This window comes from Rousettus aegyptiacus, unplaced genomic scaffold, assembly GCF_014176215.1.
Source record: "Rousettus aegyptiacus isolate mRouAeg1 unplaced genomic scaffold, mRouAeg1.p scaffold_m13_p_14, whole genome shotgun sequence".
Taxonomy (NCBI): Eukaryota; Metazoa; Chordata; class Mammalia; order Chiroptera; family Pteropodidae; genus Rousettus; species Rousettus aegyptiacus.
The window spans coordinates 24,130,169-24,145,757 of NW_023416289.1; the positions used below are offsets into that span (position 1 = coordinate 24,130,169).

General features: G+C 36.1%; 1 protein-coding gene across 1 annotated transcript; it reads right to left on the bottom strand.

The window, feature by feature from the left end:
• Positions 1-921: 921 nt before the first annotated feature.
• CMC2 (C-X9-C motif containing 2) lies at positions 922-15,549 on the bottom strand. Its single transcript, XM_016165941.2, has 4 exons — positions 15,414-15,549; positions 8,927-9,042; positions 4,814-4,885; positions 922-1,311 (listed from the first exon to the last, which is right to left on the bottom strand). The coding sequence occupies exons 2-4, from the start codon at positions 9,005-9,007 to the stop codon at positions 1,225-1,227; spliced, it is 240 nt and encodes a 79-aa protein (XP_016021427.1). The 5' UTR covers positions 9,008-9,042; positions 15,414-15,549; the 3' UTR covers positions 922-1,224.
• Between the last annotated feature and the right edge of the window lie 40 nt (positions 15,550-15,589).

Consider the following 15,589-nt stretch of genomic DNA (forward strand, 5'->3'; position numbering starts at 1 on the left):
GCTAAGTAGCCTTCTTGGAATGATTCCTTCTTCCTGAAGGCTGGGCATGGATGCCCTTTCTATGTTTTCTATGACGTCTACCTAATCATGACTCTTATTACACTGCTGTTAAGTGTCAACTTGTCAGTTTACTACAAGATTCTAAAGACAAAACGTCTCGTTTCTGTACCTGTACTGCCTGCCACTGGGGGAAGGTTGGGGGAAGGAGGCATAAATATCCATAAGTCTCAGTCTGAAAGGTACCTCAGAATTAATTCTGCTTCCTCCTCAAACCCTTCATCAAATGTCCGTTATCCTGTGTAGTCACCTTGCTAAGTGAATGTCCAGCCTCTTGAACACCTCTTGTGATGAGGAAATCACTTATTAAACACTGACACCAATAAGGCTTCAGGCTGAACATATACAGAGAATTCACTAGAAGGGGCTCACAGCTCATGCTCTGTTGATACCTCATCTGACAAGATGATCAGGCCCCTGCTGCTGTGTGGCTGGAAGTTACTGTCTTCCAGAATCTCAAAGGCTTCGGACACACTTGGTAGAAAGAACACTGCTACAGATGAGTCCAGGAAGAAGAGCACTGTCACCAGCAGAGGAGGCATGCTGGCCTTAGGTTAATGCCCAGGCGTGAACTGGCCTCCTGTGTAGATACAGCCAACTGAACAGTAATCCAAGCCCGCCAGGACTTAAACTCTAACCCGATGTAACTTCATCAACATTAAAACACTTAACATTTTAGAAACTAGCTCTTTAAAACAATAAAGTTGTTTTTATATAGTTAATACAGCTGGGATTGCCTCAAACTCTTTTTGCCCTAGCTGTATATTCAATGTTCAAGCTCCAGAATTGCCAAGTTGTCTAAAAGGACAGTCTAATGGGACCATTTTGTTCTAATTCCAGAAGAGTCTAAGAGAATGGAGAAAATATGATTAAAGTTAATTATTTTATTGAGGGAGGTAAATTACTCAAAGGTTAACTGGTTGTAGTTTAGGCAAAGGGAAGAAACATGTTAGAAGTCACGTGTGTTGGTAAAGGACTCAAAGCACTAAAGGCTCAACACAGCAAATATTCTGAATCCAGGGCATCAATATTTCTCCATGACATGACTTCTCATGGCTCACTTGCCATTCAAAGGATTCTGGAGACCAAATGAGATAGGATTCCTTCAGTATTCAACCAAGAGTCTTTAAGTCTTCTCTCAGTCAAGTCACCCAGTGAAAATATAATTTATTTTTCGGATTCCTCTGGAGGATTAAAAAGCCTCTTCCGCATCGCGTTGCCATGCTCCCTGCTCTTGGTCCTCCTTTCTATGTACTGGAAAATAAAAGGGAGACAAAAGAACAGATTATAACATCATTTATATAAGTTAAATATTTTAAAATATTTGCATAATAAAAATGTTTTTGCAGATGAAATTCTTATGTCTTTTATTTCACTGAAAAAAAATCTGATATTGGAAAGTGACCTTAGTGATAGATTTCATTCAATACATTACAGTTCCTACATTCTAATAGGTGCTTAAGTCTACTGAATTAATTCCTCCCGAAAAATAAATTTAGTAAATATTTAAGATGGATGAGATACATCCCTGTTCTCCAGAACCTCACACTCTATCACATCATCTAACCTCTGCTTGAACACTTCTAGTTATGAGGAGCTCACTACCTTGAGACACAGCCTATTTAATTATAGATCCAGTAATTGTTCCAAAGTTTTTTATGTTGAACCAATAAGTGCTTCCCAGTAGTCTCGCACTGCCCTCTATTTCTTCTTGCCTGCTATAACCTTCCAAATAGCTGATTATAGATAATCCACTTTTTCAGGCTGAACATTGCTGGCTTCTACAACTGTTTACAGAACATGGTTTCTGCCTCCTAATATCTATAAAGAACCTTTTATAAAGCACTTTAATATCAATACCCCTTATAAAAAAATATCACCAGAATTAAATACGGTGCACCAGATGCAGTCTGACAGATGTGGACTACAATAAGCCTACTAGTTCTTAGGACCTAGACACCTTACATTTCTAGAAATAGTATCCAAAGAGTTAACTGGCTCTTAGCACCATATTACCCTGTTGCCATATGGAAACTTATGGTCAGCTGAACTTTTCAAGGTATTTTCATCCTAAATAGTCATTGAACTTGATTCTCCCTAAATCTCATGTTTCTGTAACCAGCTGAATCTAAATGCAGCTTTCAACCCTTGGAGCTTTTCAGCCTAGTATTCTGATCTGGTCAGTGGGATATAAATAACAAGAAATACAGAGCCTGGCACTTAGGAAAAGCACTTGTTTGAAGCAGAGAAACTTGAATATAAGTGTTCTTATATGTATATATTTACAAGCTTATATATACCAATACAGACATATTTTAAAGATGAATGAAGGGTCCCTACGCAGAGGAGGAAAAAAGTAAAAGTAAACCCAAGTTGAAAAAACTGAGTATATGTAAAGAGTTGGACATTAAAATCTTCTAGGATACAGAGATGTGGAAAGAGGCCACAGAAACAAAAGATTAGTAATGAAGCGCTAACCAGGAACTTGACCAGATCCCCAGCACCCTCAACTCCTGAGACAATGGTGTAGAGATACCTGACTGTGGGTTACTTCATCTTCTGCTCCAGTAACCTTAAATATGAGGATCTGAGCGAGATACTCTTTAAGAATTTTTCTGAGTCTTAAGTGTTGGTTGAAGGGCTCTAACATATACTCTGGAATTATACGTTTTCAAACTCTCTTTGCTCTCCTTATAGAAGAGACACTTCAAATTACAGATGAAGCACCAGGTCCCTTTAGCCAAAACTATTCCCTTTATCTGTCATACATTAATATTTCTCTTAAGATTGGGGGAGGGGGGCAAGCATTTCATTGCTTTAAAAGTTTAGGGGGAAAAGCTACTATTCTAGACCATGGAAAGGTACCTGCTCAGAGAAAAAAATCTTTAATCACACTGCCTCCAGCAAGAGCTTGTGGGTAAGTCTTCAGAAGATAATACTCTATAGCAGGCCAATAAAATAATTCATAAAACAAATTAAAATATAGTCTATATTAAAATATATGTTAGGGTACCTCCAAAGGGCATCAACGTGGCCCCTGAATAAAAGAAAAAAAAAGGATGAAAATGATATTATTCACAAAACTCCACTAAACACAGAATGAAAGGTCAATTAACCAAAAACCAAACAAAACAAGAGGGACAAAAGAGGATGCTACAAAAGTAGTATTAGCAATTATTTCAATAAAATAAACAAATGTAGCAACAACAAAGAGAGGCTCAAGAGAACTGGCCAGACCCTTTTTCTAGTTAAAAGCTTCAAAGAGCGAAATACTCTAATGACACAGCAAGGAAATGGTAGGGAGGGAGCATCAGAAGTAATAAATGGTAAACTTGACAGCATTAAAAGCAGAGGAAATAAATGAGCATTGGTTCAGAGGATTGAAAGATAAAATAACAGAAAAATGACTGTAAATCAGGTACTGAAGCAACATAAAAACCACACAGAGGATTCAGAAATTAACTCAAGGAGAAAACATGAAATTTATATGAAAACGAACTCAGACAAAAAAAGAAGAATATCTACAAACATCCTATCAAATAGTCACTAACAGATCTGGACTACCTAGAAAGAAAATTTCATATGACGATCTAATTGCCAAATCCATGGCAAAATCACTGAAGTGTAAGGCAAGAGAAATCTAAATTTAGGAAAAAAGCTACCTTACACAACTGAAAGCATGTGAGAAAAAGACAGCTATACTGAATAGTACTGGCTCTATTTTTCCACGGCTTATTAAAAAAGGAACATAGCCCTAGGTTTAGTTTCCATCTAAACTAGCCTTCGCATATGAAGGAAAAAAATCTTTTCAAAAATCAACTTAAAACACTTATAAATGTACCCCTTTGTGCATACAAAGAAAATTACCACCCTTAACTCAGAACTCTAGAAAGATCTTCGGACAGTAAAGATACTTTGGAAAGGGATTCTAGGAAAGAAAAAAAAAACAACTCAAAGTAGGAAATGTAAAGAGTGAAGAAAGATAGATGCTGGACAGCTTCAAATATTATATCTAATACCTTTCAATATGAGGCGAATGGGGGGAAAGTTCAAAAACACAGAAAATGAAAGAAAATTGGAAGGCAGATTTATAGCAGTTACAGATTTTTTTTAAAGGTTCTAGACATGAAATAGCTGATGTACAAAACAGAGAATTAAATTTCTTTTCAAAGATTTCAAATGTACCCTGTTTGGTCAGCAGTATCTATAAAAAGACAAGGAATTGGGTTTTTGGCTATTTGCCCAAGTCCAAGTCTTACCTTGAAACTGTGTTCAGGAAATGAGTCTTTCCAAATAAGTCAAACTAGATTCCTATGGCTTATACATACTATAATTACAAAAATTCAAAATTTTAAAGCTGGAAAGAGCCTAAGTGTAGCCTCATTGTGTTATATAAGGAAGCTGAGGCCCAGAGAGTTTTAGTTACCTACTGTAGCTAATAGCTGATAGACACATCTTTTTACTGAACAGAGATTCATTTCGCAAACCTTAAAATTCATCCAGAGGAATTACAGTGATTATAATAAGGAAATTTTTTTTTTCATTTAGGTACAGTGATGTTCTAAAATTGTCCCCAGAAGAGGCTTTAATTTCTCTCCTTAGTTCGAGGGGGGAGGAGAGATACATATGAAGTCAATTTTTCTGTTTCATACTAAAATTTGGGAAAAAATGTAATAATGCCAGTAATACGTAATATTGTTCAAAATGTTCTGTTCTATTGTTCAATCATTTCCATACTTTGTAACATTTTTCTTACCTCATTCTTCAAGCATTTTCTCATCTTCCGATCAAGATCATTGCAATGACCAAAAAATTTCAGAATGCTGTGCTACAAGGAAGAAAAGGAGTAATATATTTCATCCCATAACATACTAAGGTTTCTGGCACATGAAATTTGTATACTTATTCCTACAGAAATGGGTTTAATGTATCACCCTGTTAAAAAGCAAATAGTTAAATCACAAATGTAAAATACATAAACAGGCTTATCCTGGCTTTCCTATGAAAGAGGGGTAAATGCTCTATAGGTAGAAATAAAAAATAAAAAGGCTATTCCTTGATAAACGGGAAGCCTATTAACCTTCCAAAATCTCACAATGACAATGTAAACAATTTTATTTCCTAACACCTTTCTTTGAGGGCATGTTAAAATCACAGCGCAATCCATCCTCTATTACAGGGAGTGATGTCAAAGTGCAGTGTGGCCATATTAACACAAGTAACCTCTTCCACTAGCAAACACTGTCCCATAGAAGAGCTACTTAATAAATGCTGGGTGCCAAAGCTATTTTCTCATTCACCTCCATTCAAACTGTCATCAGAAACACATCACTATTAGATGGCCATAAAAAATAAGTCACTAGGTCACAATACAAGAAAATCTATGTCTGAAGTTCAGTCTGCTTTGTTTGAAAAGCAAAAACAAAAATCTCCTATGGTAACAAGTACTATGACTATTATCATGGCAAAAAATATGACTGCTCTGAAGCAGATTAAGATGAAGACTGAAGTTAAGAACCTGAATTTCAGTAGGGCCATAACTAGTGTGTTTGCATGTCACAATTTTTAAGGGGGGTTGGAGAGCACAATGATCTCCTATAACGATCACGCCATAAATGCTGAACTTATAGCTACAATAATAAGCATATCTTTTCCTTTTCTTTCTAATCAAAGCTTTCATGGAAATTGGACAAGCTATGCCTCATACTATTTCTTTTTTTCCTGATTCATCACCACTTTAAATGTTCTTTCCTGGTCCACAATGGAATAATGGTCAGTTTTCCGGCAAGCAGTTAAGACAAAGATCTCTTACTGGTTATCTAATGACCTTTTTCATTAAGACTAGTTCCTGTGTATTTTCCCTAAACTACTCCCCTGACAACAAACAAACAATGCGATTTCATACACCTTCTGGTCAAGTAGAAATAAGAGAAAGGATTAGACTTTTAAAATGCAAGGCAATATATCATAGTTTAGTTTATATTTATTAATATTGTCCCATATACATACATCTTATTTTTAAAAATCCAAGACAAACTAATTTATATTTTTGCTTCCACCACAACATTGAGCCCAAATATAATTATACTCTCGTAACATTATGTGAAAACCACCAAATGCCCCAGGGGAATTGGTAAAAGAAATACCCATGGAATGCAGTTCTCTTGCATACACATAGCAGAAACCTCTAGGGCCTGATGTGTATTTCTACAGAACTAAATCAGCCTAGCGACTGATTGAATAAGTGAATCAATCAACTGATGTCTGGAAGACAATGTCCCATGCACTAGGATATAGCAGTGAGCAAGGTGGCCCTGAGCTCTATAATCAAAGTACATAGTCTGATGGAAGACGACAAATAATGAAATGACTGCTATAAAGTAATGGTTTTTAAAGTGTACTCCAGGGACATCAGGAGTTTCCAAGACCTTTCCAGGGGACACACATATTTTCCTATTAATTAAAGACCTTATCTGTTTTGTTCACTTTCATTCTCTCACAAGTGTACAATGAAATTTTCCAAAGGCTTTATGAAGTATAATGTCACCACAGACTGAATGTAGAGGCAGCTACAAAAATCCAGCTTTATTCTATTAAGCCAGACATTAAAGAGAATTGTAAAAATACAAAAGTAATACCACTCTTTTTTGTTTGTTTTGGAAACTAAGATCTTTTTTATGAAAAACGTGTAATGAGTTTATTATAATTTTTAAATAAATGAATTTTCTAATTTCTTGATTTTAATTTCTAAATTCAGTAAATATTGGTAGATAGAGCCCAGATAAACAAAGTTCTTTGAGGTGCTCGATAGTTTTTTAGAGTGTAAAGGAGTCCTGAGACCAAAAAAATATGAGAACTGCCGTAAAGTTAGGAAATGCATTATGTATGGTGTTACTGGAGTACAGTGACTATACCGAGAGAATCTGGGCCAGGAAAGAAGAGAAAATGACAAATTAACCTGAATAAAACCTAGAGGATGATAAATGATCTAGCAAATGGGAAGTGTGACAAGTTAAGAAAAGGAAAAAGCAAGAACAAAGCCTTGGAAAATAAACATGCTCCAGTACAACTGCAGAAAAGAGCACTTAGGAATGAGGGGGAGGAGGGAGGCACAGGACAGTGGTGAAGTCCCAAGAGGTAAGGAAGAGCCAGTTTCACGAAAGTCTCGCAATACAAAGTAAGAAATGTAGATTTTGTTCTGTAGGCAAAGGGAGCTATTAAAGGGGAATTTATGTTTGAGATCAAACTTATGTTTGAGAGATTACTCTAGATGCAGTGTGGAAAGAGTATCAGGACAGGGAAGAGGATAAAACATCCAGGGGACCAGTTGGCCACAGTAAGATAACTTTTGAATAAACTGGTGTTGAAAATAGACATATATATATATATATATATATATATATATATATATAAAAAACAGTGGAACAGACCAGATGGTCCAGTAAAACATCCTTCACATATAGTCAATTGATTTATGGCAAAGGCATCGAAGTAATTTAGTGAGGGAGAAGATAGCCTATTTAATAAATAATGTTGGAATAACTTGGTATCCACAGGAAAAGAAATAAACTTTGACTCATACCTCACACCATACACAAAAATTAACTTGAAATCAATCACAGCCCTAAATGTAAAAGCTGAAACTATAAAATTTCCAGGAGGAAACATAGGAGAAAAATCTTTGTGACCAGGAAATATACAAAGATCCTTAGAACACAAAAAGTACAAACAAAAGAAAAAAACTTGTAGACTTCATCAAATTTACAAATTGCTCTTTGAAACACATCCTTAAGAAAATAAAAAAATATAGCATAGACTCGAAGAAAATATTCACAATACACTTATTAGACAAAGGATTTGTATGTCCAATGATAAAAAGAATTCTGGTAACTCAGTAAGATAAACAACTAATTTTTAAATATAGGCAAAACACTTTATATGCATGGCCAATAATAAGCACATGAAAAGATACGCAAAATCATTAGCCATCAGGGAAATAAAATTTAAAACCAAACAAGATACTACCACATATGCATAGAATGGCTAAAGTTAAAAAGACTTATAATACCAATTTTGATCTAAATGGATAGTGAAAATAGTTTGCCTAAAGTATACCGTCATCAACAACATTCTTTGAACCAGTAGAAATATCTGACTTCACAGGTCATGGGTTTTATTACATTTAGCATTTTGCTCATTTAAATGATATTGTTGTAATTTGATATACTACAGTTTATGAATATCATGAGGAAAATAATGCATCATGCAAAGTTAAATTACAACAAATGCTCCTTATAGCTGTCTCATGCAACAGATACACGAAAATTGCTAAATATTCGATATCTGTAAAAAACATCATCTCAATTAAATGCATTCCAAAAATGGGCTTCTATTTTGGTTTTAAACATGGAATTTTACTTCTATTCCACTAACAATTACATAAACCTGTCAAAGTAGTCCAATCATAATTTAAATTTATTAACACCTAATTATAAATGTTTCAATTCCCTTTAAACAGAGAATGATAAAAATCAAGGAACAGAAAATCTTAGAGTAATTTCATTATGATCAGAAGAGTCAGCGCTGAACATAACTGTTCTAGTGCTCTGTAATTAGGAAAAGTATTTTATTTTAAGAACATGTATTCTATCTATCGCATATCATTCAAAAAAATCCCTAACAAACTTTTATCCTTGATTTTTACTGATCATGAAAGGGAGTGATTTTTGAAAGATCACAATCATGAACTGCTAATCTTCACTAAGCTAAGACATTACATTCCCTTCCATGAATGGAGATAACATTTTACATCAGTGTAATATGCCTAAGTTTCATTTTTTGCTTCATGATCATTCTTCTAAACTCTTACATTTTTGTGACATTCCTTAAGTAAATTAATCAAGACGTTGCATTCTTCAGTGTGCAAGTGTGGAGATAAGTCGGGATGCATCTTTGGGAGAAGGTGGTGGAGCACAGCAGGGCAACCTGTGGATACAAGAGTGTCTTGAATATGTATGACTATATTTGTTAATGAGACCTAAAGCTATTTTCAGTAAGAACCTCCAGTGACTTTCATCAGAAAAGAATGCTGACCTTAGGCAAACTGTTAAACTTGAGCCTTAGATTCCTTACCCAATGATTTAACAGATTCAGCAAGTTATCAGGAGTGTTTAGAGAACCTGCAGGTTCAGAAAAAAGCAGGACTCCTCAACAGACCCAATCCTGGAAAAATGTGCTCCAGCAGAAATAGCTTGCCTATATTAACAGCCTGACTTCAATTATTTTCCCCATATTCCTGAAAGAGATTCAACTCATTTTGTTCAAATGAAATTCTACCAATTAAGAGAACTGGCTTATTAATCCTTTAAAAAATGTATATTCCCATGAGAGGGTTAAAGGGTCATTAGCCTCACATTAGTGTGAATTAATATAGACTGCTTTCTTCCTAATCTGGCTAAGACAATCTAACTAAACAATGAAGGGAAACAAGAAGCAGATGTAAAACTAATTTTTCTAATTTAGCAGATGTATCCATAAAATGCAATTATTACAATGAAAACAAGAAGCTGAAATCCCTGAAATTAGTTCAACTGGTTCATTCACATAGAAAATTAGCGGCCAAGGTCAAAGGAAAGCATTATTTTGACAAGTGTACAATAATTAAGTCGCACTATACTCCTATTGGTTTTTTTTTAAACATCTTTTTAACTCAGAAAAAATCACCAAAAGAAAGAACCAATTAACTGCTTTAATCTTTTAAAAGTTCTAAGAAGGAAAACATAGGAGAAAATCATGACCTTTAAGTTGGGCAAAGAGTTCTTAAATACATCAAAAGCACAATCCATAAAAGAAAAAATTGTAAAAATTCATCAAAATTAAAAACTTTCCTGATCCAAAAAAACGCCATTAAGAAAATGAAAAGACAGGCCACACTTTGGGTAGGTTCATCAATCATAATAAACATATCACTCTGGTGGGGGATGATGATAGTAAGGGAGGCTGTATGTGTGTGGGGACAGAGTGCTTATGGGATCTCTCTGCTTTTTTGCTCATTTTGGCTGCAAACCTAAAACTGCTCTAAAAAATAAAATCTACTATAAGCTACAGACTACTAGAATGTATCTGTAAATCATTTATAAGACTTGTATCTAGAATATAAAGAATGCTTACAAACAATCCAATGTTTAAAACAGACCCAAAGAATGGGCAAAAGGTTTGTATAGTTCACTGAAGATGGTACAGGCATGGTTAATTAAGCACATGAAAAGATGCTGAACACCAGGAGTCATTAGGGAAATGCAAATTAAAACCCCAATGAGCTACCACTACACAACCACCAGAATATCTACAATCAAAAACTTACATAATCCCAAGCATTGGTTAAAATGTGGAGAAAATGGACCTCATGCGTTGCTATGGGGAATGTAAAAGACACTCTGGAAGGCAATTCGGCCGTTTAAATTAAACACAAACTTACATATGACCTGGAAATTGCACTTCTAAGAATCTACCCAAGAGAAATGAAAACATATATCCACACAAAGATATGGATGTGAATGTTCATAACATTATTCATAATAGCCAATACTAGAAACAATGCAAATGTCCAATAACCAGGTAACTGGATAAACAAATGCAGTATATTTATACAATGGAATACTATTTATCAATTAGAAGAAAGTAACTTATACATGTGCCAACATGGATGAACCTCGAAAGCACTAAGCTAAATGAAAGAAGCCAGATTCAAAACACTGCATTGTATAATTCTATGTATAAGCAATGTCTATAAAGGGCAAATTTGTAGAGGCAAAAAGCTGACTATTGGTTGTCTATGCCTCTGGTGGGAGTAGGCAATTTACAAATGGGCACCAACGAATCTTTCTGGGTGATGAAAATGTTTTAAAATAGAACTTGTAGTAATGGTTGCATGATTGCATTAAGTTTATTAAAATCAATGAACTCACTTACAATGGGTGGATTTTGATATGTAAATTATACCTCAATAAAGCTGCTAAAAATAAGTTCTGAGACATTCAAACAGCCCATCCACCTTCAACTCCCAACAAATGAAATCCTTAAAAATGTCCAAACAAATAATTCCAAAGAATGATAGTATGCCTACTATTTCAGATTTCAATTCATGAAAATACCAGATCATTATTTCACTAACTACTAAACACACGCACAAAAATATACCACAGCTGAAGGTCACAAATCTGGCTGTTTTACCCAGCTGAGTATTTGAAATGGAAACTGGAAAAGAAGCCTAGTTCAAGTTTTGTTTGTCTACCACTGACTGCAGTCTTTTTAATGATATAGACTTTTTGCCGAAGAAAAATGAGATCTCATACAGTTCAGCAATTTAAGTCATCTAATACTGTACCAATATTAGGCACCTACATTTATGTATATTATTAGTTATCTGGTTTCTGCCTCACTTATTTTTTCTGAAGGAAGATGTACACTGGATTAGTGATCTATCAAATATGTCTAACATTTTATTTTGTAAATGTATTTGACAAAATATTTTTTGCATACTTCAAATATGTGCTTTTATAGTTCTCAAATGACCTCTTTAATTGGCATAGTAAATACTAGAGAAGACACTGGCTGCTGAGATAAAAACACTCATGCATGTTGTATATAAGAATAAATGCATATCATGAGATGTATACAACTATACATACATATAAAATTATAAAACTATAGTTATAAAACTATATGACATTGTTCTTAAGATATCTTCTACTAGTCATCTTTAAGAGACTATTCTTATAACATTAAACTCAAAGTAATTTTCATGAATTAAAAAGCTAAATATATACTCCATATTCTTATTTTTTTTAACTTTCTTCAAAGCCATAAGAATATATCTACATTATTAGTGTGCAAAATGATTTATTGAACACTTACTATGTGTTAGGCATAAGTCTAATAATCCTTCCAATAACCATAGGAAGTAGGTACCTTTTTAAATTCAGTTGAATCATAAGAAATTGCTTTTTTGTAGGTCAAACTATGCATTACCCACAGTTTCATAGCAAAACTAAGTCCCAGTCACACAATATTTTGGTATATGTGCTGCCAAAGCAAGCACACCCAGTCACACAATAAGTGGCAGAGTTCTATCCAAAATAATCTCTCGACAGATTTTCCCATGTTCAAAATGGGAAAGGCAGACCTTCCCAGCAGTTTGTGAATGAAATAAATTCAGACAAAAAAAAAAATTAAAGAGAAAAACAAAACTATTTCCCAAAGAGCCTCTGGTTGGCTACAAGTTCAACAGACACTAATTCTAGGCCCAGTTTCCAAAAAAGTCAATATTATCCTGTATTGTTAGAAACAGAGGGTCTGTCTACATCAACAAAAAGAACAGTACTATGTTCCTCCCAATCAGCCATGTTCGGAATACTGAGAATTTGAATATTCCTGGGGAGATTGCTCAGGATGGAAATGGCTCTGATACTGGGTTGAAACAGGAAACCATTAATGAAATTGTTAACATTTACCAGTTCAGGGAAGTCTACACCAGAGGAGACAGATAAAAGGAATGACCTGGGTAAGTTGTACAAAGAATGGATTTGAGGGGAGAAGATAGTTTGAGGCAAAAGTTGTGGACTCAGCTACTGACAAGTTATATCACTGGTTACTTAATTGGAGACTCAAGTCTCTTTTTTCTTAAAATGGAATTAACTCTTAACCTCTATCTCGGTGTGGTTATTAGGTTTAAATAACTTACAGGAGAATCTCCGAAACAGTAAACAGTGAGTGTGACGTATATAAAATATTATTTGTATATCTGAAATGCTCTGTACATAATGGGAAAGGTAGAACTGAATTTACTCTGAGGTGTTTCTGAGAACAGGATTGAAAACCAAAGGGTGGAAGTTACAGAGGCAAAAGTCATGTCATGGAGCTGTCCGACAATGAAAGAGGCTGCTGTGGGAAGCTCTCAAGTTATCTGTCCAAATATACCCAAAAGAGACTGGCTACATCAATTAAGGATATCACAGAATAGTATATTCTAGCATTGCATTCTTAAATTTCTTCTCCACTCTAAGCTCACAATTAAAAGATTTTAGGCCATTTCCAAAGATAAAATTCACACTCAAATGATAAATACTTGTTACTACTAGGAATACAGAAAACAATTTCAAAAGGGTAGTGCCGAGGTAATTATGAACATCAGCTGCACCACTGAAACAACGGTGAAGAGATAAGCCTTTGTGCATAGGTATTTGTAATGAGAGGGATAAATTCCATTACTATTCAGTTAAACACAAAACTTCAGTCCCACTGGCATTTAGAATACATCAGAAGGGTTAAATTGTCACAATTATACCACTTCCCTCCCCATGCCAACCTCACCCACTTCCTCAAGAATGCACACTTTGGTACCAAAACAGTCTGCTGAAACTCTTAAAAATGTTCAGCTGTGACAATCTGATGTTTTGATGATTGGCTATCAGGCCCCTGCAAGCAAAGCAATTTTAACTTTTACTTGGGGGTAAGCTGGGAGGGTAGAAGGGTACTCTCAATGACAATATAAAAATTAATATTTTATTCATTCTATCTTATTGTACAAAGACTAAGGTAAAATATTTCTGAGTATTCTATGATACAGATTTCAACCACCAGGTGGCATAATTTCAGAAAATAAATAAACCAAGAGTAAGCAATACTTTAACTCGAGTAAAGGGAGTAAACCTAATAACACACTTGAGCAAATCTATAATCACAAGGGGGAAACCATACTTTAATGCCACGCAGGTTTTCTTTAGAAAGATTCTGTTATTGTGTGGTTGCACCAGAAAGAAATTTATACTACAGTTGCAATTTCTGATGACATTTTAAAACAAGCAGAAAACATAGCCAGAAAAGTCTCCTGTTCACAGTCTGAAGAATCTGTTCTCCAGAAAAACCTGTAAACTAATAAAGCTTTCTAAAACACATTTTTGAAAGCTACATTTCAGAAAGCACTGGAATTAGTTAAATTAGTATTTCTCCAACTATTTCAAACTAAGCACCATATTCAGCCAGAGGTAGCAGATAGCAGGGGACTTATCTACCCTATCCACTTCTACTTATCACACCTGCAAAGTGACCAAATCTAAACAGATGCTATTGACTAGTGTTCTCAAAGTACAGAACATGCCCCACTGCTACTAAGAGCAACATTTGACTAGACTGTAGGACTCTTATCACCACATGGCTTCTTAAAGATGGGCCAAGCTGCAGCTTTCCACAAACACACATTTATCAGCATTTAATAGGTGCTGAGCACTCACTCTGCCAAGTGACATGAATTTTAGGGGGAAAAAATTAGTCCATATACCTCAAAGAACGCACAGGCCAGTGAGAAAACATTCTTGTAAATCCGCAACAAGTATTTGCTGACTGCTGCATTTAAGATTATCACAGATTTGATCACTGGTTCAGACCTCAACATAGTTATATCAACTAAACAAATGTAGAAGCCTGTATGTGTAGGAAAGGCGATACAAAGGGTGTCACAACAGAATTCCTTTGCCAGAGCAAACTTCTTTTACGCATTTAAAATTTTAAATGGTTTCCAGAACTTGTATTTGCTTAAAACTTCATAAAGCACTTATTGTGAAATCAGAGGCACGGCAACGTTTAAACTGAATAAAAGGGATGTGAATGTTTACTCTCCTTGAAAAGTGTACTGATGGGGATCTTTCGGGATTCTAACATAAAACGATTTGGTGGCAACTTTCACGGCAGCTAAGATGCGCCCTAACGGCCTCCCATCTTCTATATGCAAATCCTAAACTACTAGATAATCAATAACAATAATAACCTAACCATACAATGTATTGAGCGTTCACTGTGTCACTGTGGTAAGGGGCTTCCCTTCTCACAATCGATACGATGGGTTATACCCATTTCAGGCGAGGCAACCGAGGCTCAGGGTAGGGGTGTCCGCCCAAAGTCACAAGACTCGAGAGTGGCGGGACAGATTACAGCAGAGTGAAAGTTCTAGACCCAAACAAGCCTGCCCTCAACTACCAGCGGGTCCTCAGCAAAAGCATGACGGGAGAGAGCTCAAGACGCACCTCCTGCGCTCTCCCGAGCAAAATCCCCGGCGCGGAGCCAATGGCCGCCGGGAGGAACGGGGGCCGAGCCAAGTCCCAACCTTCCAGGGCGGCAAAAGTCTCAACTAGACACAGCACAGCAGGGCGCATGAGAGCAGAGGGCTGCACGGGGACAAGTGGATGTCCCGCGGCCTTCCCGGACGCTGCGGCCAGAACGAGAGCGTCCGTCAGAAGATCCCGGACTCCCGAGACTCACCCTACTCGATGCCACACAGGAAGGAATGAGGCAGTACTCACCAGCGAAGACTCCTCACTCGAAAGGCGACTGCCTGGGCGCCAGAGTCCCGCCAGCTCCGGGTGGCGAAGGCTCCCGCGCCCTCCACAGCTGACCCTCTACTTGTCCAACCCAGCCGCTCGCGGTCTCTGAGACGCATGCGCCACCCGGCTTGGACGGGCCCATTTTCGAGCGCTTT

Excerpts from the sequence above, each read along its gene's own strand:
- CMC2 (XM_016165941.2), bottom strand. The coding sequence starts at position 9,007 with ATGCATCCCGACTTATCTCCACACTTGCACACTGAAGAATGCAACGTC. Across the intron at positions 4,886-8,926 it reads TTAAGGAATGTCACAAAAAT|CACAGCATTCTGAAATTTTT; the intron begins GTAAGAGTTTAG and ends TCTTCCTTGTAG. Across the intron at positions 1,312-4,813 it reads GAAAATGCTTGAAGAATGAG|TACATAGAAAGGAGGACCAA; the intron begins GTAAGAAAAATG and ends TTTATTTTCCAG.